At 34.1% G+C, this 21625-nt stretch overlaps 2 protein-coding genes across 7 annotated transcripts in view; one reads left to right on the forward strand and one right to left on the reverse strand.

Moving 5' to 3' along the window:
• Cdase (neutral ceramidase) overlaps nt 1–21625 on the forward strand; it is a 41290-nt gene that overhangs the window by 11233 nt on the left and 8432 nt on the right. For all 6 annotated transcript variants that reach the window (XM_072889503.1, XM_072889504.1, XM_072889500.1 and 3 more), the window contains one exon: nt 460–666. In XM_072889503.1, coding sequence (XP_072745604.1) covers nt 460–666 — 207 coding nt within the window. The remainder of the gene's footprint in view (nt 1–459; nt 667–21625) is intronic.
• Nucleotides 2168–6323, reverse strand: Cpr6 (cuticular protein 6). The gene is made up of 3 exons (XM_072889506.1): nt 6233–6323; nt 4306–4557; nt 2168–3474 (listed from the first exon to the last, which is right to left on the reverse strand). Exons 1-3 carry the CDS (start codon nt 6239–6241, stop codon nt 3193–3195), a joined length of 543 nt encoding a protein of 180 aa, XP_072745607.1. The 5' UTR covers nt 6242–6323; the 3' UTR covers nt 2168–3192.

Genomic DNA, 21625 nt, shown 5'->3' on the forward strand with positions numbered 1-21625 from the left:
AATTTGCATTTCTATTCAGGCAGCATTGGCCGAAGTTTGAAAAAAATCATGGATATGTACTGTTCGCTAGTAAATTGCAAAAATATGAATCATTAGCAAACTCGTTTGATGCAATTACGTAAAGGATTATTACACTTTTATCATGAATTACATTTTGACTTGCGAGATTACTTCAGATCCAAAGCAATAAACGTTAACATTACTTTACTTCGAAATATATAAGTGCACCTCTCATTGTGATACGCGTAATTAAGTTTTGAATATATTTATTATATAAAAGCAAATTCATTTATCACACTTATTACTATTTACGTGTGAAAACGTGTTTTTTTTTCCAAACATCTGTTTATCTACATTTTAGAAAAAATTCTAAGAATTTAATTAATTTGATTTAAATAATAATATTTACAATAGAGAAAAATTCTGTGTATTTGTAATTCATAGGATATCTTTATTTAGAGCCAATTTGTGGCAGCTTTCGCCTCGACCAATCTTGGTGACGTATCACCAAATACACGTGGACCCAAGTGCGAATTCTCTGGGAAGAACTGCTCCGATCAGTATACGTGTTCTGGAAAGAAAGAGATGTGCTTTGCTTCCGGTCCTGGCAAAAATATGTTTGAGAGCACGAGCATCATCGCTCACAAGGTTTACCAGGAAGCCGCGGTAAGTGCGCAGTTTCTTGCTATTTTTATTTCCCACATCGTCCGACATTTCTCCGCTCGTTTATTCGCAAGATATAAAATGCGTATATAACAACAATAAAATACTATTTATAATTTCAAATGCAGTGCTATATATACGTATATCGAGTACTTTTTGAAATGGCTCGCTATATCCGCTTTAAAAAGTCGAGCAAAAAGATTCGACGGTTTCTCCAGCTACCATTCACGTTTGTAAATACCAAAAGTAAATGTTAATTAAACATAAAAAGCGATTAGCAATGCCGCTACATGTATATAGCGCGAAAATGAAATATAATTGGAAAGCGTAAACTCTTTATGGTTTTCACGGTGAGCGTAAGCTCAAAGGCTCCGACAAAGAGACAGGAATACTGAACGTATTAGTGCTCGAATCGAGCACTGTTTGTTTGTAAATTTTCTTCTGTGTATAGTTAATTACGTCTAGTGACTTATTAGTCCCGCGAACAAAGCCGACGCATCAAGATAATTATCGAGTGAATTAAGTAATTTTATGCGCGCAGCCGCGATCTATTAAGAATGATACGTTAATTAAGAATGAGTGCTGCGAAACATTGACACTGAAAATAGCGCAGCGTTAATTCATTCAAGCCCATGACATTAATGTACTACAAAAAGGGAATTTTAATTACAGATACACATAAAACAATCGGTTTTTAGTTCCTAGAGCTTTTTTTAGTTCCTATACATCTAAAATTATAGCTATTAAATATAATTAATAATTTAATATCTTATACTTACCAATTATGTAGCTAATAAAAGAATTTAAGCTAATTAAGAATATAAAAATGCAACCGCTGGTGTCTTTTTACTTGCTATTTTTAAATTTGCGTGGTTGTAAACGAGGAGTAAGATCTATTTTTCTCATAACTTTTTAAAATTAATTATAATTAATTTTTTTAAATTAATGAAATTAGTTATAATATTATGTGTTTTTTCATGTTCTCTTTAAAACTATAATAATGTTATTAAAAAGAAACAGAGAGAAAAACAAAACTGTTTATACGTTATTGAAAAAAGGAAGCTGCTTATATCTCATTAAAATTTCGGTGAAAAATCACATGTTACGTCATTATCTTCAGGTTCCTGTTCATTGAATAGAAGTTGAATAAGCAAGCTAGTCGGAAACTTAATATCCGATGAAAAGTAATCTCGGTTAGGATATTCTACGTCGAATAAAAATGAAGTTAAATAAAACGCGAAAATCTAAATAAATTTATCTATTTTTTTCAATTTATTTTTACTTTAAATTTTAGTGCAAATTAATTTTATTATTATTAAATAGTTACATATTTTATAACTATTTAATAACAATCACATTAATAATTAGATAATAATTATATGTATTATTGAATTAAAATAATTATTATTATATAATTATATATTATAATCCTTTAATAATAATAAAATTCTATGTATATTAATAATTATATATCATTATTATTATTATCAAGTTTTTTATACAAGTTTTTTTCTCTTTGAGCTTATTATATGATATATTTTATGCACATAGAGTTACAAAAAAAAACTTAACAACTACTTTTTGCATTTTTAAATCCGCTTTGTAACCTGTTGATCAAGTGTTGTCAGTATAATTTCTAAATGTACATATATTTAATTTTCCTTTTTTTTGTTTTATTTTAATTTAGCATTGGACTTTTCAGCCCTTTGAAATAAACTTAAAATTCAACTTTACAATTTGAAATTTAAATCACTATACATTATTGCACATGGATTATAAAAATTTTCGCATATTCATATGAGGCAGCAAATTTCTATATCCTTTTTAAATTATTTGTGATACTATATAGCTATGTATTTTCATTGTACGATATATCTAAAATGGAATGCAAAAGAGACATTTTGAGATAGATGAAACTTATGTTATTACTCTGTAGTGTCATCGCAAATATAAATCGATACCTCAGACATGCGCGGTTACAATTCGATTCCAATATCAAATATTTCTCTTTTCAAGGGACATAAATCGCCTTTCTGCGAATTTCATACATAATGTAAAATAAATATCTAGAGAACTACATTTCTGGTATCCGGAAATAATCGGTTTACACGCGTTGGTGTAATTAATTTGGTCCAATCAGGCACTTCTCAAACTAGAACATCGGATAATGAAAATAAGATCAGACTACATTTATTTCGAATAAGGCAAGATGAAATTGTTGTATCAGCAGAAGGATCGATATTTTTCAATAATCTCGGTTATAAATTCCGTAGATACTTATCGCAGTTTATTGAAAATATAATCTCAGATGACTCTTTAGAAGTTTTCTTTAAGTCTAAGAATAGACGAACGAATTTTTTTTTTTTTTTTCTTTGTTATTGTCAATCGTAATAATTCAGTGACCAATTAAACGTAGCCCATTTGAAAACATAGTTCGCTGTCGCATTGACTAGCAGACTGATCATCGGCTAATGCCCCTCAGCGAAACACCCGACTCGACGCTATTTACATATTACAGTGGCCGAGCCGCTAATAATGCTTCTCGTAGTCGTAGCTGTTGTAGATCGCGGGCGAGACGTATTTGACAATCGGCACCGGCTTCGGGTGTATCGCCGGTCCTACCTTCTTCACGACGGCGTTGAATCCGTTGTGATCGTCGGCGGTGTACTCGACGATACGCACGCTGCCGTCGGGCTCGTTGACGCTGTACGAGCCGTGGACTACGTCACCGTCTCGCACCTCGTGCTGTGTCTTCACATCACCGGTGTGAGGATCGTGCACTCCGTAATTGAACGTGTATCTGGGATGCGACTGCAACAATAACAATAACGCGGTGTTATAGCACGACGAGTAGTATGTGGCCTCGTCTGACGCAAGCGGTCTTTAATCACTTAATATTACATGGCGTATTATATAGAAGCTCGCGGATTTACATTGTATTTTTCCGATTTGTTACGTGCTTTTATCAGCTAATGACAACAATTTGAATTTTGGTAATCATACGGATCGTGCAGAGAATCGAATTGCGTAGTGTCTGAGGATAAAATGTTCCGTCATGCAATATTGCCATCGAAAGTGCCACTTTCAGTGACAATTAACATCGCGAGAAAGCGACGACAATAAGCGTTGCGGAAATAGAGTCAACAATGAGATACAGCGAGGAAATACCGTCGTCAGAAGTCTCTTTTCAGAGACAGGAATCTAAATTAACATACACGCCTCAGATGGCCTGAAAATACATCTATCCGCTCATAAAATACAATTACGAGACTCGAAACATCTTGACGCCTTTCAGGAAGTCGTGCATGCGAGAATATTAAACGCTAATTAGTGAATGAAGACAAGTTGTAATACGGTTAAAAGCAAATTCGTAACAAGAAATGCAGGCGGTTTTCCTTGAAATTTATATACATTAGTTGCTGTATTTTTTTTTGTTGAAACTAATTACGTTAATCTTGGAGAACTTTTAGAAAATTCTGAAGAATTTCAAAGTTTCGATGAAATCTCTTAAGAAGAAGATGCACAAAATCATCGCGAAATATTTTGATGAAAATTGTTACACGCTCTCTCGCGATACTGACGACAAATTAATGAATATTAAATACGGCGTTTATAAAGATTTATAAAAGAAGAAGTACTCACGTAGTAGTCGTGCTCCTGCTCGACATGTTTATAGCCGTGCAATTCATGGTTCAGGGATCTATCCACGTGTAACGGAGCAGCGGATACCGAGTGCACCGGGACGGCGACTGTCGGCAGAACGTTATATCCGGCGGATCCTATGTATCCATCGGCGACGTCGCTATAATCACTGTAGGACAGGCCATGGCCGTTGTAGCCGCTGAGAACAACCGCGTTTCCGCACGCTAATACAGCGCAGAGGAAAGAAACCGTCTGAAAATCGCAATACGCGATCGTAAATTTCTTCTGTGGGAAAACGACATTGTTAACAAAGTTATGCCAAGTTGTGTCAAGGATTCTACAGGATGTCTTCTGTCTTCTTTTTCTCTCGGTCTCTCTTTTCCTTCATCGCAAGACTTTTTCAATTTATTTTCCCGTTTTATGCGCGGAATAAGCGTACGAATAAGCGCAACTTCCGACACAATTGAATTCCTCTGTTTACCGTAGGCGATTCTCATTAGTCGACGCGAAGTCCCGATTGAAATCGGCTTTGGAAAGTCATTCGAATTGATCGGATTTATCTGGGAAAGTCTTCGGGGAAACGCGCTTCTCGGATTTTTCGTTTCGATGTTCCGTTACGTCTTTGGAGTCTTCGCAACGAGAGAAGAACGTCCTTTTCACTTTCACGCCGACCTTGTTACCCGGAGGCCGCCGGCCCAATAGATCGTAAGTCAATACAACGTTACGGAAGTGTTTAAGGATCTCGCTTCCTTATTCTTTCGCGATGAAAATGATATATCGCGAATAAAAGGTTTAATACGCCCTCGGCAAGAATATTCATGTCATGAGAAAGCTAGAGTGAACTTCTTCGGAACTGAAGAATCGGAAAGAATCGAAGAAGATTGGAATTCTGATATATGATCAGAACATTTGAATACTGGAAATATATACAAGAACAAAATTTTTTCAATCAAATATAATATTGCATATAATTATGAAATTAAATTATTTATTAAGTACACAAGCAAATTTTTTTTTTTTAATAAAAACTGTAAAGAAGTATATTAAAATTGTAAAAAGTTTTGAGGGTTGTTAGAATGCTAGCATAAAAATGAAAACTAGTATTTTAAAATACAAGAACTTCTAAACTTATATAAGAATTTTCAAATTATAAAAGTTTTTAAAGAAGTAATAATTTAAAATATCCAATATTCAATGTGACAAGAAAATGACTTACCGAACAATTTTATGAAAATTGAAAATTATTATTTTTGTTATTATTTGACTTTTATAAAGACTTATAAAGATGTAAAACTGTTCATTTTGTAAAATCATTTAGCCTTACATATAAATGTAACGTTAAAAAACTCCAGAATAGTTAAACATTGTGAATTTGAATATTGAATACAAATTGAGTACAAATAAATGATATTTCATCTAAATGTTATTATATTTAGATAAAATGTAATAAATAATTTTATAATATTATAAATTATTATAAATTATAAAATATTATAATATCGATTAACTTTTTTAAAATCTACATCATTAACTTTTCCTTGATATTATAATAAATAATAAAGGCATTTTTCACAATTAAATTTGAATGGAATAATTTTGGAATTTCTCATATCATCAGTTCAATATGAAAAAAAAATTCTGGAATTATCTTTTTTACTCTTTTGACAAAAGAGCTCGTAGGATAAACGTCTCCCTGACTTCTCCGTATAATATTTGGAGCAAAAATTGTAACGAGTATTTTAACGGGCGAAAAAAGAGAGAAAGATAAGAGAAATCCATGATAAGCGCTGCCAGAAATGGCTCTCGAACGTTTGCCGATAGAAAAGAGCGACGCACACACACACACATACACTCGCACACAGAAAGCCAACCATCCACCCGTTCATACCGCACACCCGTGTGTCACGTAAAGCTTTTCTCTTCGTACCTTCAGCATGATGCGTTTCCACGTTTCCGCTTATACCACGTTTTACTGTATACAAGACCGTCGAGTCGCAAAGTCACTGATAGCATTATTCCCAGACGATGGGTTTATATTCATCTCCCACCTCACAGTGGTTCCGTTCCGGGCAAAAGCTCTCGGCCTCGGATGCCACCACTCTTCAAGTTGGTGTCTGGTACCCTCCCCGGATCTTTTTGTCTGTATCTGTGAGAAAACGCACACGGCGAGTGTTCTCCACGTGGTGGAACACATCGACGTTAATCGCTCGTGCGAAAATCTCGAGAGGGATTCGATCGTCTGGTATTTGGTCATCACGCTCGTCGATTCGATGGAACGTATGAAGGAAAGATTGATGGCCGTTGCAAAGGTTACAGGATAGAGTTCTGCTCGTTGGTTAATTGAACGGGATGGATGGGATAGAGTTTGTCTGTTCCTTGCGCTCACGGACGTCACTCGTGCGAATCCTGCAGTTAGTCGTTAAAGATGTAGCAGATTGATTCGACCGTCAGAGACGATTATGTTGAAAGGATAGGAGAGGTAATCGCTGGCGGATAAACCTTATTTCTCGAGTTGTTACTGTGTGTTTAGGCATAATTCATTCCAATGAATTCCAAAACAGCGGAAGGCAGTCAAGTGAACGTGAAATTGAATGGGAATCAATTTGAGAGTGAATGCGAGCGTTAAATGATTCGGTATCTTTTATCGTCAATCTGATGGAAAAATATATTTGCGTTTAATTATGTTAACCGCGCGGAAAACTCTCGCGCATTTTACGAATAATATTTTTCGAAATGGAATATTTTAATAAATTAATATTTACATTCAAAAGTTTGTACATTTGATTGAAATAACAGACATTCAATCCTTTTTTTAATTTAAAAAAAGTAGAGATAAAAATATTTTTACTATTAATAGAATGAGAGAACTTTTAATGTAAGCCAAATATTATAACTACTAAAACTCAATTTTTCGATCAACTTTGCACGTTCTGTTTGGATGAGAAAAATGTAATAGTTAATTTTAGGAAGGGATTTAAACTATTATTTAAAGTTTTCAACATTAATCATATTTACTTACTATAGTTTCTTATTACTTGGTTTAATTACAATTTTCAGCGTAAGGGCTACAAAAAGAACGCCCATGATTACTTATGCATCATTGTTTCTGCGCGCATAAATATTACGTCATGTTTCTCTCTCTTAGCGTAACAGAAGCAAACACTCTTTCACTTTTCTGCTCAAAGTCGAATTAATACCATTCTTTTTTTTTTTTTTTTTTTTTATGAAACAACTCACGCATTTTTTCCCGCGAAAAGAACGCACACGTAATTAACACAGTGAAATTTTACGCCCAATTCTATTGGCCACGAAATGAAATCGGACTGTGTATACATTATGAGAAAAACAATATACTTATTTTTTGGTTGCGAAAAAACTTGTTGCCATGTATTTAGCCTAATGAAATTTTGGAAATTTTTAGACTTACAAAACTCAAGATTAATGCTATTTGTGCTTTTTATAAAAAGATAAAAGTAGTATTATTGTTTTAAAGCATTTTCTTTTACCCTGACTTTGCCCTATATGATCTTTCTTTTTCAAATATTGCAATATTGGGAAAGAAATTAAAATATTATCTTTCGATGGAAATTTAGAATATTAGCTTTTGATGGATGACATTCTTACAAAGAAGAGAAATTTTTGTTTCCATTCTTGCAAGTTTTGGTCGACAAAGGCGTGGTAGCTCCTGGTCTATTCCTCGGTTACGCAAGTCCCGACAAAGCCCGTTTGTCTTCGCAACGAGTAATGCCATTTCTTGTCTCGCACGTAAAGTACACATCACCATCGTTCCGTGAACGTAACTAGCTTTAAAAAAAAAAAAACGGTCCCGCCCGAATGATTACTGACGCGATCTATCTGGATCAAGATCATAAGCGACAAAACCTTTCGATCTCAGCCCAAATTCTTTTGTTGCGCATTTACGTAATATTAAGCCGGACGCTATTGTTCAATGTTTCCCTGAGATTGCGTGAGTCCATTATTTTCGTGCGATATGTCGAAATTTATTACTTTAGTAATTGTACGTATGTCTGTGTATGTATATAATGTACGTTGATATGATTGCTCTTGCGATAATAACAAATTAGATTGATCGATCACTTAAAGTTTCATCATTTATTTTTTAGCTTTGCAAACTTTACAAATGCGCAAGAAATTTGTTTTTTAACAGTAAATAAATTTAGCCTCAAAAAAATTACAATATATATATATATTAATAATTATTGTATATATTATATATATATTAATAATACATTATATAAATAATAATAATAATTAATAATACATTATATAAATTAATAATTAATATAATATTGTATAATAATAGTCAATGGATATTAGGTTTCGTATTACGTTTATTAAAGTACATACGCAATCCTGTTAGCCAATACGCTTCCCGTTTATCACGCAGGCTGGATCTAAATAATACTATAGAGTTAAATCGTCCGATCGTTGTCACGCTCGCGGTTTTGCAATCGGCGCGGAATCGCACTCCAAATTCAGATTTTCGTAGGATGCAACGTTTTCTACTCTTTTCTTTTTTATTGTTCCCACCAATGACATTGCCTGCTGGACGCATAATTGAAGGTTACCGTCGTTTCCGTGGAAGATTTCGTTAACTTTCGAGATATCGCCGCTTTCTTTCGACTCCGCGAGCCAGCTCGTTTCTTACGCAGTCGCTTATTACTCGAGACGATGACTGTGGCAACAGAATTTCATAAGGGAACTTGGTGCCACGCTGAGTTAAGTTCGGTCATCTGCTTGGGCGTTTGTCGAGAGGACGACGATAATGACGACGATGACGACAATGAAGTAGATTTTCACAGATAATTTATTCTCCAAGCAGTTTACCTAATGCTCCTTTCGTGTACTTATGATACTTGAAAAGATAAGTGAAATCATAGCTAGGATGATCCTAATAGAAGAAGTGCTTTTTTAAAAAAAGTACTTTTTTTTAAATTTTATGAAAACAATAAAAAAGAAAATGTCGCATAAAAATGCAAATTATGTAAAATGCATACTTTACATGTAAAAGATATAAAAATATCTTTTACCGCGCGTAAATAGTCTATAAATCTCTATAAAAAAAGCCATTGTAACGGTGTCAATTTTACATTATACCGTATTATATTACCGTTTCCGATCCGTTGTGAAAGGATAAAAACTAGTGTGCAAGAAACGATGACAGGGTCTCGATGAGATCAATTTATCCTCGATCGCGTAATATGTGTCAGTTTCCGCTCGTTGATCGCGAATGAGTGAATTATGTAATCACACGTCTTTCGTAGACCTCAATTTACATGACAAAATAGGGCGTGACTATACAGCGATACGTAACAATAAACTTGTTTAAGGGTCATAACGGTAAGAATAATAGATATATTGTCACAACGACCCTTTCTCATCGCCTTTATAATTCAAGATGTTATTTGTCCGTTCATAAAACGCACGTACGGCGAAATCTTCTAAAAAAAAAAACGAGTTATGCTCGACAAGGTTTATGAGTTTACTGTCAATACGGTAGCAGATTCGTTACAGCAAATAATTTGACGCATCCTCTTTATGCGAAGTTTTATCGTCTAATGAAAAAAGAAAGAAAAACATAAACAACGGGTTAATTAAAACGACCTAACTAGCCAAAATCATTTAATTTATTAACACGACGTTTCGACCATATGGTTGTGGTCCTTTTCAAGTGTCAACGTAATTAAGAAAAAGAAGGAAGAATACAATGGAACATGTATAAAGGTGGAACTTAATTGTGGAACAATTAAATATTTCACTAGTTAAAATCAACGGTTAATAAATTGAAATAAACGCAAACAATAAGACACGTCATGTCAACATGAGTTTTTAAACGAAACGTCGTGTTAATAAATTAAATGATCTTGGCTAGTTAGGTCGTTTTAATTAACCCGTTGTTTATAATTTAATACTAGCGACTTTAATCTTTAACTTCTAAAGAAAAACATGTTTGCGAATTAGTTAAAAATTTATATTTACATTTTTGCAATATAAATACAGTCGTGTTATTTGAATATATCCACTTTTCTAGTTTTAGTAAAACCATATACACGTGCAATCGGATTAGTAAAACCTATCCAGTTTTTTTTTTCACCGGCAACTCAAATTCTGTTTTTGTCACAATGTTTGCGTTGAAGCATCGAAAAAAATGAAAAATACACATACGAAGAGCCAATTTTAAAAACTTACAGTAAAAAATATGATTTATTGTAATATTTTACTTGAGTAAAATTATAAAATGTTGCTCTATTTTAGATTTATATTTAATCGAAATAATCGTAGCAGACGCATCGCAATATTAAATTGATATTAAATATTATGATTGAATTATATTATTTTTTGATATTAATATCATGTAATGTTTTTTTCACTTTGCTTCTCACATAACAAAAAATTGGCTAACATTGTTTTGTTATATTAATATGTAGATAGAATATTGTGATAATATTTGCGCTCTCTCGAATATACTTGACGTACGAATTCTTTGATAAATGCGCCACACGTGATAGTGATTATTTATCTTTCTCGCCTAATTCTTCATCTAAAAGAAAAAAAGAACAAAATCACGTTTGTCACGCAACAGCCATACAACAGCAAATATGTCGTTCTTATATTTTTTCGTCTCTCGAAAGATGGATCTTACATCGAGTCTATTTTGTGGAGTCTATTCGGTGGAGTCTAACGTTCCATTTCGCGACTTGGAAGAGACCTACAAACCGTCTCTGTTACGATTCTAATAACCGTGAAGTCGTGAAAGGTTTACTCGTGACCATAATGCCAAAGAGCTCGGCAGATATGCTCGATGATACGTGAACAAATATACTATAGACTATAATGGAGTGAATGGCACCCTTATTATGTATATAATGGCAACTTCGAGAAATATATCGCAATATAAAATTGAGAAACGTCGTATTGAGTGAGACTTTCTATCAAATTAAGAGTTCTCAGAGTTCATTAAACAGATTGCGTTTGGAATTGATTCTGTTTGTTGAAACATTAATTTTTTTTTTTTTTTTTTTATACAACACGAACCGTCTTGAGATAAAATGAGAAAAGCGGGGAGAGATTAAAATTAAATTTCAGACAACGTTGGATTAGCCGTTAATTAAGTTTTATCAGCTGAAGCAAGACTGTCAGAATCCGATCTCATTCGCCGAACTGTCAAGTGACGAAACACGCGCCCACATCTCGTTTTAATTATTATGCAAACACCGTGGTATTAAGCTCTCTCCCGTTTTATCGAAACCAATTTGCACGCGGATGATGATCCCCCGTTTGGCTTGTTGCGGCTCTGTACAAGAATATACAAAGAACCCTCGGACTCGCTCTCCCCGTCCTTTTCACTTGCTCTCCTCCTGTCACGTCTGTGTCAATTCCACAGGCGCTGTACGTGGCGTGGTCCCGCGATACGTGACGCAATGTATTGTTTACGAGGCACATTTCAATACAATCGTGTGAGAAACGTGCGCCAGCGAAACGTGGGGAAGAAATGTCTCGGCTTATCCTTGGCACACCCCGAACTTACGCTCGGTATTTATTGCCTTCGCGTCTTCTGAGGCCGCTTTCGACTCTCGCAACCTAATTCGGCGAGTCCTTCTTGTTCCGGCTGTCCAAGGATAAGTAGTTTTCTCGAGTTGCGATCCGTCATCCACCCACCGACGTCACGTTACACGAGCTACCACGTAATACTCTCTCGGAGTTCTCCTAGTCATCTTACAGTACATGATAATTCCGGCGCAACTGCTCTTCTAAATGGTGTTACCTGAATTACAATAAAACGCCTATTCAGTTGCGTCTCCCAGTTGTCCAAGCGTAAATTAAATTATGCAGCTGAATGCACTTTAGAGACGAAAATTTAATTCCGGAACTTTAGTTTAAACAATATTTAATAGAAAAGGCGCAAACAACTTTTGTATTAATTTAATTATTCGAAATTCTCTTAATCTCTCCTCCGTTTTATTGATTTATTAATGATTATTATTTTATTAATGATACCAAACTCTCAATAATACACGGTGAAATTTTGTATAATATTATAAATATATATAAATTTTGTGCAAAGTTTCATTACGTTTCCTGACCTTAAATATTTCTTTGAAGAGTAAATGAATTTATTCTACAATGTAACCGAGCGTTCTAACATATGACGAACAACGCAATAATTTACGTGCATGACATTGGAACATCGGTAGATTTTCCACGCGGTTAAGCACGAGGCGCTATACAATGGAAACGGTTAATGGTATAAAATGATAAGTCTAATATAAGATGCCGATCGACTAATTATCCCGGTTTCCGTAGCGGCTTTAGCTCCGGAATTTACAGACAATTATAGTAGCTTGAATGAAGTCCCCATTTGAATGAAATATATATATCACGAAAGGACGGGATCCGACAAAACCCACATTAGCTAATTGAACACCTATAGGACACTTTCATTGGTCAATCGAGCTAGTTATTGGTTGATATATGTAACATGTACCATCGGGAATGTGTGCTAACGAGATCTTTTCTCCTGTCGCAAAATTGGTGTAAATTCAAGTCAAACAATTTACATGCTTCAGTGATTAAATTTGTGCAATTTTAAACAGAAAAATGCATCGGAAAGTATGATACATACACGCGCGCTCTTCTCTATCTCCACAGAGAGTTTTTAAACACTTAATTATATATAATTGTAACGTTATATAATTTCCCCACGGTAGTCAAATGAACGGACCACAGGGGACATGTGGAACGCGCTGATGTAAATGGAAGTTTATTTAAATAACAAAGTGATTCAGCAGCAATTTTCTAACGATGTGTATCGACTCTGTCATTCGCGATTCAATGGCATGCTGCCAGCGGAATACTTATGGCCGTTACGTAGCACGTAAGTGTCTGTATCGCGAGGTAAGGCGAAATGTATTACGGTATACGGGAGTAATGCGATGGTCCTCTCGCGGGTAAAAGTGTTCCGACATATTTTCCCGAATGGTCGGTAGATAGAAAATGCGTCGCGACGGATGCGCTTGTTATTCGGAGTAGCATGAACGACATGCATAAGTTGCGCGAAACGGCACAAGAGGGAATATATAGCTGGCGTATTTCTGCATTCGAATTTCGTGCACACATACATAATTTACCATTCAATGGCACACGGAGAGTGAAACCTCTCCAATTGAATAACCGTGTCGTAACGTCAGGAAGCTAGACATTTTTCCCCACCAGAGACATTCTTCCTGATACGCGAGTATCCTTATTATTCCGCGTGGATCGAATTATCAAAGCGGCTGGCGTATGCCAGCGAAATCGATTGGCTCAGGATAAAACGACGAGTCGGCTGTGGTATTTTTCAAGAAAATCATTTGATCCGGTCATTGTCGATTTGTCCACGATAGCATGATGAGTTTAACTTAATAATAACGAAGAAAAATATCGACGTGAATTTATAAAGTGAGAAAAGTCGGCAGGAGGAACAATAGCAAAGCCAGTTTATAAAAGGGTCATTATAATTCCTCAGTTGCGTGTACTCGCGACACCTCATCGTTTATTGATCACCGGACATATCGGGAACGCATTAGTCTGACATTAGTCAGGTAATTTTTCATCACGAATGACCGCGACGGTTTTAATCGGTGCGGCCAATTTTATCCCACGCCGGAACAGTTCCACACACGTGCTGACCGCCTGTGCAAGGGTCGATTAGAAGGGGCAAAGTCGACATCGTGAGTGAGACAGAAGGAGGTGGCTCGAGGGAGAAAGAGAGAGAGAGAGAGAGAGAGGAAGAGAGGGATAAAAAATGGAACGAGTCACTACGAACGATCTACGTGTTTACACGTTCCTGTTCCCACGTCTTAAAACAGGGCTCCGCAATCGCACAACATCGCCGCCTCATTATGCACCTTATCTTACATCGACGGAGAGACAGACTCTGCTTCCGTGGCTGAAAGTCCTGGCCGCATATGTCAGAGAGAATCAAGGATCGACGTTGTACATACATTTGATTACCAGAGTGCGGCGCAATTTATGTCATTCTAACGACTGTGATAGTGAAATCTAGCACGAATAAAACAAGATTAGCTAAATTATAAAAAAAAAAAAGAAAAAAAAGAATTAATACATGAACCCCTAAAAACAAAAAGGGTGTAAAAATATAATACGGAGAATCGCAACTATGTATAAAATTGATTTTTCCGGGAAATTTCAAATGACTAAACTTCTATCTCATTTCGCCATTTTCAAACGATCTATCCTTAATGAGTTCTGAATAAGCCGATGCGATCGAGGCGGCGATGCATGGGCAAGCAGTTAATTGCGCCCGAGTGCGATTAGATCGACGTCACGCGATTCGTGCCACTATGAGAGAACCGTTTTCCAAGGTAGGCCGGATGATAGTCGTCGTGGCCGATTATCGCGTTTGCCGAAGGCAAGCCGGCGCGGCGCGTTGGCGATGATGCAGCCGGTGCCGCGGGTGGGAAAGTGCGAGCGAACGAGGCTGTTCCTTAGAGCCTTGCCAGCTCGTTTCGCGATCTTCCAACAACAACACCTCGCGCCACGCCTCGCGTGCCACCGCTGTGTGCGAATTACCGTGTGTCGCGATTTTTTACGCGCATACGCAAGGACGGATCCTCCCCCCGCTTCCGTGCTCCATTCCGCGATTATTATATATTCTCGAATAATAATACATATATATCCATATCGTTCCAGAAATCGTCCAGCTTGAAAAGAATGACGAGAGGCGTCTCAATGTCTCGCTCGCTCTCGCTTTCGAATCGTTTGGCTACCAATGAAAATGGATCGTAAAATAATAATAATTGCCCCGCGTGCGAACACGGACGCGCAACTACTCCCAGTTCATTACAAACGCGTCCACGCAACGTTGCTAATTAATGTATCGCGGCCAAGATTCTACAAGGATACTGACGCAACGTTTTAGGAAATTTTTTTTGCGCGCAGATTTTACTTCTATAATAACAGTATATTATAATGCAAAAGGCGTGCGTAAAAGTGAAAAGAATGAATCTGCTAGCGCCGCCATCTGTTTAATCGCAATACGGTTGAATTTTAATGTCCAGTTAAATATATATATATATATATATATATATATATATATATATACATATAATAAGACGAGTTACATTAATTAGAATGCACGACGATATGGAGAGGAATTTTTAAATGCTAGTAGATAGGTAAATAGTGCTTTCATAAATTGCTCGTTATTGCGCTAGAAATACATTCGCAGTGTTATAATTGTCACATTTGCATAGAAAGTATTCTGCGCTCGCAGCGGCGATTAGCGTTACGAAATTTTGTCAAAAAATGCCTTACCACGGATATTACGACGGTTTCTTACCTGCTTTTATACAACGGAATTTAATGACATACGTGAAGAGAAAGAATTTTGCTGCCACGGCAAAATTGTCGCTGTTGCTGCATATTTGATGAAAAAGCTCGCCACGAGCAATGTTTTGAATTATTCGACATTATTTTATAAATTAGTTACTCTGTAAAATAATTTTACAAATTAGTTTATTTAATATAAATTATTTATTTTTTAATTTGATAAATTAGCAATGTTTGACGTCATATAATATCGCATATGATAACTGATGAAATTGTTTATTATTCCTTACTTTATGCGTTTATCAGATAGAAAAAAGGGCACTATGACATTGTGGATTAAACATTAAACAAATACAACAATTTCTGCATCTTATTATCAATTATATTATTAATTTTGCAGAAACACTTGTTTATTACATTATATACGCAAGTGTAAATTCCAACGTTACACATTACAATATTAATTAATTTAACAATTAATAATATTCTCCATTTATTAATGCTCGGCTACGTATAACCGTACGATATCAATTATTGAACAGAAATCATGTACAGTTTGCATGATGCAGCAAAGCATAGTAATAGTAACGTGATGATTGGGACGTGCAATTTGACGGACATCATCAATGCACGAATCGTCAACCATTCAATACGTACCTAATTATAAACGTATTTTGCACGATCTACAGAGTTTGACGAAATAATAAAGTTAGAGGACGTGTTAATTAATATATGGATTAAAATATTACTCGATACATCACTAATGTGAGGTGTTATATTTCTACATAGTTTTGCATACATTTTTAAACATATATATTTTCATCGGTAGATGGAATTTTGATAAGCCGATATTTTATAAAACTGCTTTATACGTTTCGAAGACAGAATAAAGAAATTGAATGATTTAAATATTTCTCCTGTATCAAATTACGTTGACACTTGAATAAATCCCTTGCTGCTGATTTATCTACTTCAATGATCGCGAATAAAGTTTTATGACGGTGGTATTTTTCGAAAAAGAAAGAATCTAACTGATAAAACTTAAGCTGACCAAGTATATAAATGTATACTATAAGTGTTGTAAAAGAATAAAACCATGGATAACTAGAAATATTCTCACAATTTTATCAGAATCAATTCTAACAGAATCATAATTAAAATTCGGAAGCTTTTGTCTTTTACACTTATCACTTCAAAATTAATTAAAGAATCTATTATTAAATTAATAATAAAAAATTAATAATTAAATTATTAATTAAATTAACAATAAAAAATTTATTTTCTTCATCATTTATAATATTAAAAAATTATAAATTTACTTTACTGCGTAAATTTAATTCACTTTTTTATTTTAATTATTCATTATACATATATATACATACATATATATTTTTTTTCTTTATTTATAAGTATCTTATGTAAAGGAAATGATAAAAATTGTAACTGAGAGAAAACATATTCTTACTTTCACAAAATTTTGACTAATAAAGCAATCAATAAAAATATTTGTTTTTCCATAAAATAAAATAATTTTCCTAATTTTATTGAGATTCCTTGATATCACTTTTTGTATGTATTTTTTGCGTATTCTTTTTGTTATTCGCGTTAATTTTTTGATTTGATTGACAATTCCTGTATAAATTCCTAACTAACTCAAATATCTTGTGCACACATGATTTCTCTCTCTTTTTCTCTCTCTCTCTCTCTCTCTCTCTATTTCTAGGAGAGAGAAGGAACAGAATTCATAGATACAAATAAAAATCTCCATTTGATCGCTGCGGAACATGTCGATTGTCTTTGCGAACGATGAAAACGCGATCACGTAATAAGCGTTTAAGAACACGATTTGCTAAGAATCCTAATACATAGTTTTTCTCGGATAGCATTTCTATATGTTACATGTTTCACGATTCCATCACTGAACAAATGACCAATCTCTTTACTTTAATCAAGCTTCATTGCTAACGATATTTTAATATGCATGTGTTCGGCCAAGGAAATAATTAGGAACGCGTGTCGTAATCATACGAGCGAGCGGTAAGACCATAGATTATGCAGGAAATTCAATATTCAATATCTACAGACTATCGAATTTCAATTAAGTGAAAATTAGTCTCGTGTGTATTATTAATATTACGAGATACATATATTGTGATCCGAAGAATATCCATTTGTAGCGTGCACGTTACTCTGAATAATAGTAATAATTATTCATAAGACGCAAGATGTATTATATTTCTTAGATACGTCTGACGTATGCATGCATCCCTTTTCGATCTACCTATTTCCATTACCACAATTGTCATTATTTCTCGCCTTTGCTTTGTCATCTTGATTAAAGTGAATTCCTCGGCAACTTGAATATGTGCGATTCCCTTTGTGAATATATAACGAAATATAACGACCAAGTTCTATCAGTTCTATCTATCTAAAAACCTCTCTCGTTTCTTCAAAAATAGTCGAGATAGTATTGATTGAAAGTATGTATGAAAGTACTTTGCATATACGATTGGATGCTAAGCCGTCTGTCTGGAGCTTACATTAATCGAACGAGAAACTAAATTAAAAAGTTTGAAGCCGCGGACATTTTAAATCGACCGGAAATGAATAAACGAATCACGGCATTACGTTTGTGCGAGATGATTAATCTCGAGTCAACAGACGATTAATCTCAAAGGATAAGGTTGAACGAGAAAGATTTGCGCCGCGAAAAAAGTATCAGTTCTAATTATAATATCAGTTTTATTCTTTATTATAACTTTACATCACTACTAATATTTTTTTTCATGATTTTGTTATAATTATTCTATTTAATATTAAAAAGCATTCGATATAACAGACATAAAGATCGCAGATTATTCTTTGTCTGTTGTAATTCTACAAATCCTCCGGAGAGTATTTTTTTTATCGTCTGCGCGATATCGAAGGAAGAACCGGTCCAATGTAGGTTTCGCGAGATAAAAATATCATGCATTTTTTATTCCATACTTACTTTCCATACCTACTATAGCCATGCATTTTCTACATTAAAATGTAATATTATGCTATGTTTTACATTGCTATAGTATTAGATTACCCTATAAATAGATTTTCAAAATTACGCGTGATATATTTCTGTATTGCTCAAAACTATTGTATTAAGACCTAAGACAAACAGAATTAAGCACTTTGCTTTTCCGCTAAGTCAAAGTGCCTCAAGAGATTCTGCAGAACAGAAAACTTCTTTCAAGCTTAAATATAATTGACTTTAAGTAAAAGGAAGGAAAATAATGAACTGGAAACTATGTACTCTGAGTGTCCGTGCAAAAATAATACTAGCTCTAATTTATATAATACTACCCGGCTTTGCCGAGATTTTTATATTTTTTATTAGCATTTGTGAAAATGTAAAAATCACACAGTAACATTAAAATTAATTTACAAACTCGTTTAGAGTATCACTTTATTTTGCTATGCTAAGTGCATACTTGTATTATTGCAACATGGCTAATTTAATATTATATTCTCATGTTTTGCGATATGTTTTCTCATCTAGGGCAAAAATGTTTTAACGTGTTCACTCTGGAGCAAATAATATATATGTAGTTGATATGGGAAAAACATAGACTTTTTTAAATCATCACAAAGTGTCAAGGGGATGAAATCAGAAGAAGGGGTAGCGTTTAAATTTCATGATAGCCTATATGTTTCACAAGGTTCTAGAGACTAACTGTGTAAAATTTGATCTAGATCGGCTTTGAGAGTTATGGAGAACATACTCAGATATACATAAACAGATATTCTGGTTTTATATATTAATATATTAATTTATCTTATTATCGAAATGTGATAACTTTTTGTTTTAAAAAAATAAAGAAAAAAATTTTTATTAATTACACATAATTATTGCGTATTATACAATTTACGTGTTTGAGAACGCATGTGACAGCTCAAAATAAATGTAATTATATTCTCTATATGCAAAAAGTTATTGAATCAGCAACTAGCTTGCGTTGCTGACTCTGAAAAATATGCGCGCTGAAAGGTTCGTTAACTTAATTATGTAGCATCAGATCTATTTGAACACGTTCTTTATAGATATAGCGTTTGATTAAGCTCTATATGTATTCTTGATTACATCCATATATATGGCATTTGCAAATGCACCCAAGCGATGTAACGTCGACATATTGACCAAGTAAAAGGATACGCTCTACCCTTAATAATATAACATCGATTTACAGGTGCGAATTTAAACTACGCATGTATGCTGTGAAAATTCAATGAAAATATATAACTTTCATAAAAATATTAAATTTCCTTATTTTCAGGGGAGGAGGATTAATATTTTTTTAAATATATTAATAATTATTATTTATATGTTGATTAACATTGCTATTTACATCATTTAATAATTTATCAATAAATAAAATTATAATACGTAAATTAAGATTATAAATATATATGTATACATATATATATTTATATTTAAAAATATTATTATATTTATTTTTAAAGAAATATTCGTAATCTGAAATTATAAAATATATGATTCAATTAGTTTTGTGCAATTTAATACAATTAATTTAAATATTCATACTTAACCTTACACTTATTTTCTTTAGAAGTATATTACATACATATGACATTATATGATCTATATTTATATAAAAAAAAATATTTTTGAAAAATCAAAGAAACGTTCTAAATTTACGAAACATATATATATATAACTTCATTTCTATAATATATAAAATACATATTCCATGTAATTCTGATATAACTCGCTTTCTCTAAAAAAAATCGAGTGTATTATACGTCCTTACATTTAACTCTCAAGGTTCAAAAGCATCTCCGAGTTAATAGAATCCGAAAGTTATTAAAACAGGATTGAAATTGTGAGGACGAAATATCGAAATTAAATTTTCATTTTAATTAAAGTTAAATAATAACTCCGTTTAATTTTACTCGTATAATATTGATTTAATTAATTATGCAATTACACATAATAATTTAATATGTCTTTATTTTATTTATTCTTTTTGTTTTGTACAATAAGTCGCTATGATTTGATAATGAATCGTGTGTTTCAACAATTCTTAAATGTTGCGATCGATACGAAGGAATTGCCGAACGCCCTAATGGAATAATCTTGATTTATATGCTAATAGAAAAACTCTTTGATTAAAATTAACATCTTCCGGGTCGATATGTTCCCATGGCTTGTTCTCATCGTCGTTCTCATTGTTGCGCGTCAATTCGTTAAATATTCAAGCGCAATCGATATTCTAATTGTCGCGTGATAAGCTCGGAAAAGATAATGACCACCAGCCAGCGTATAAAAGTATATAAAACCAATATTGCGGTGAGTGATTATATAGCAGTCTGTCGTTTTAACCAAAGCTTGTGTCAAATCGCTCATGTTCGAGTCAGTTCGCGCATTATTAAATTAATTAACCGCCATTTATCGAAGAATTTATGTGTTACCGATACGTGTGGTCAGCTAACGATACTAAAATCAAATTTGATGGGATGTGGTGTTTTATTTCGCGGTATATCGTCCTGTCGCATTAATCTGCTGCCCGTGACACCGAGGTAAAATCGACAAAACGCGACAATAATGCCCGAAAGGCGGGAAAACTGTAGGCAGTTATATCTGAGTGTTCGCGGACACAGCATCCGCGTGTCTAGTACGGACCTACTCTCGGACATCATTCGTCATCGTTTCCTCTCTCACGCAACCGCCGCTTTCCGCCACTTACTTTCTCTCCGACGACGACGACAACCACGACGACATAGTAAAGACATCTGTCTTCTGGGTGTTATATGTACCAGAATCATTCGTCGATACTCGAATACAAATGATCCTCGACCGCGTAGAAGATAAGCAGAGAGAAGAGTGGAGAAAATTAAACTTTACTCCGTATTGTTATTTTTGGCACCTTCTAACTGTACAGGTGGGTCAGCGTATTTTCGATAAGTTTATTAA

Source organism: Anoplolepis gracilipes, chromosome 4, assembly GCF_047496725.1.
Source record: "Anoplolepis gracilipes chromosome 4, ASM4749672v1, whole genome shotgun sequence".
In the NCBI taxonomy this organism is placed as follows: Eukaryota; Metazoa; Arthropoda; class Insecta; order Hymenoptera; family Formicidae; genus Anoplolepis; species Anoplolepis gracilipes.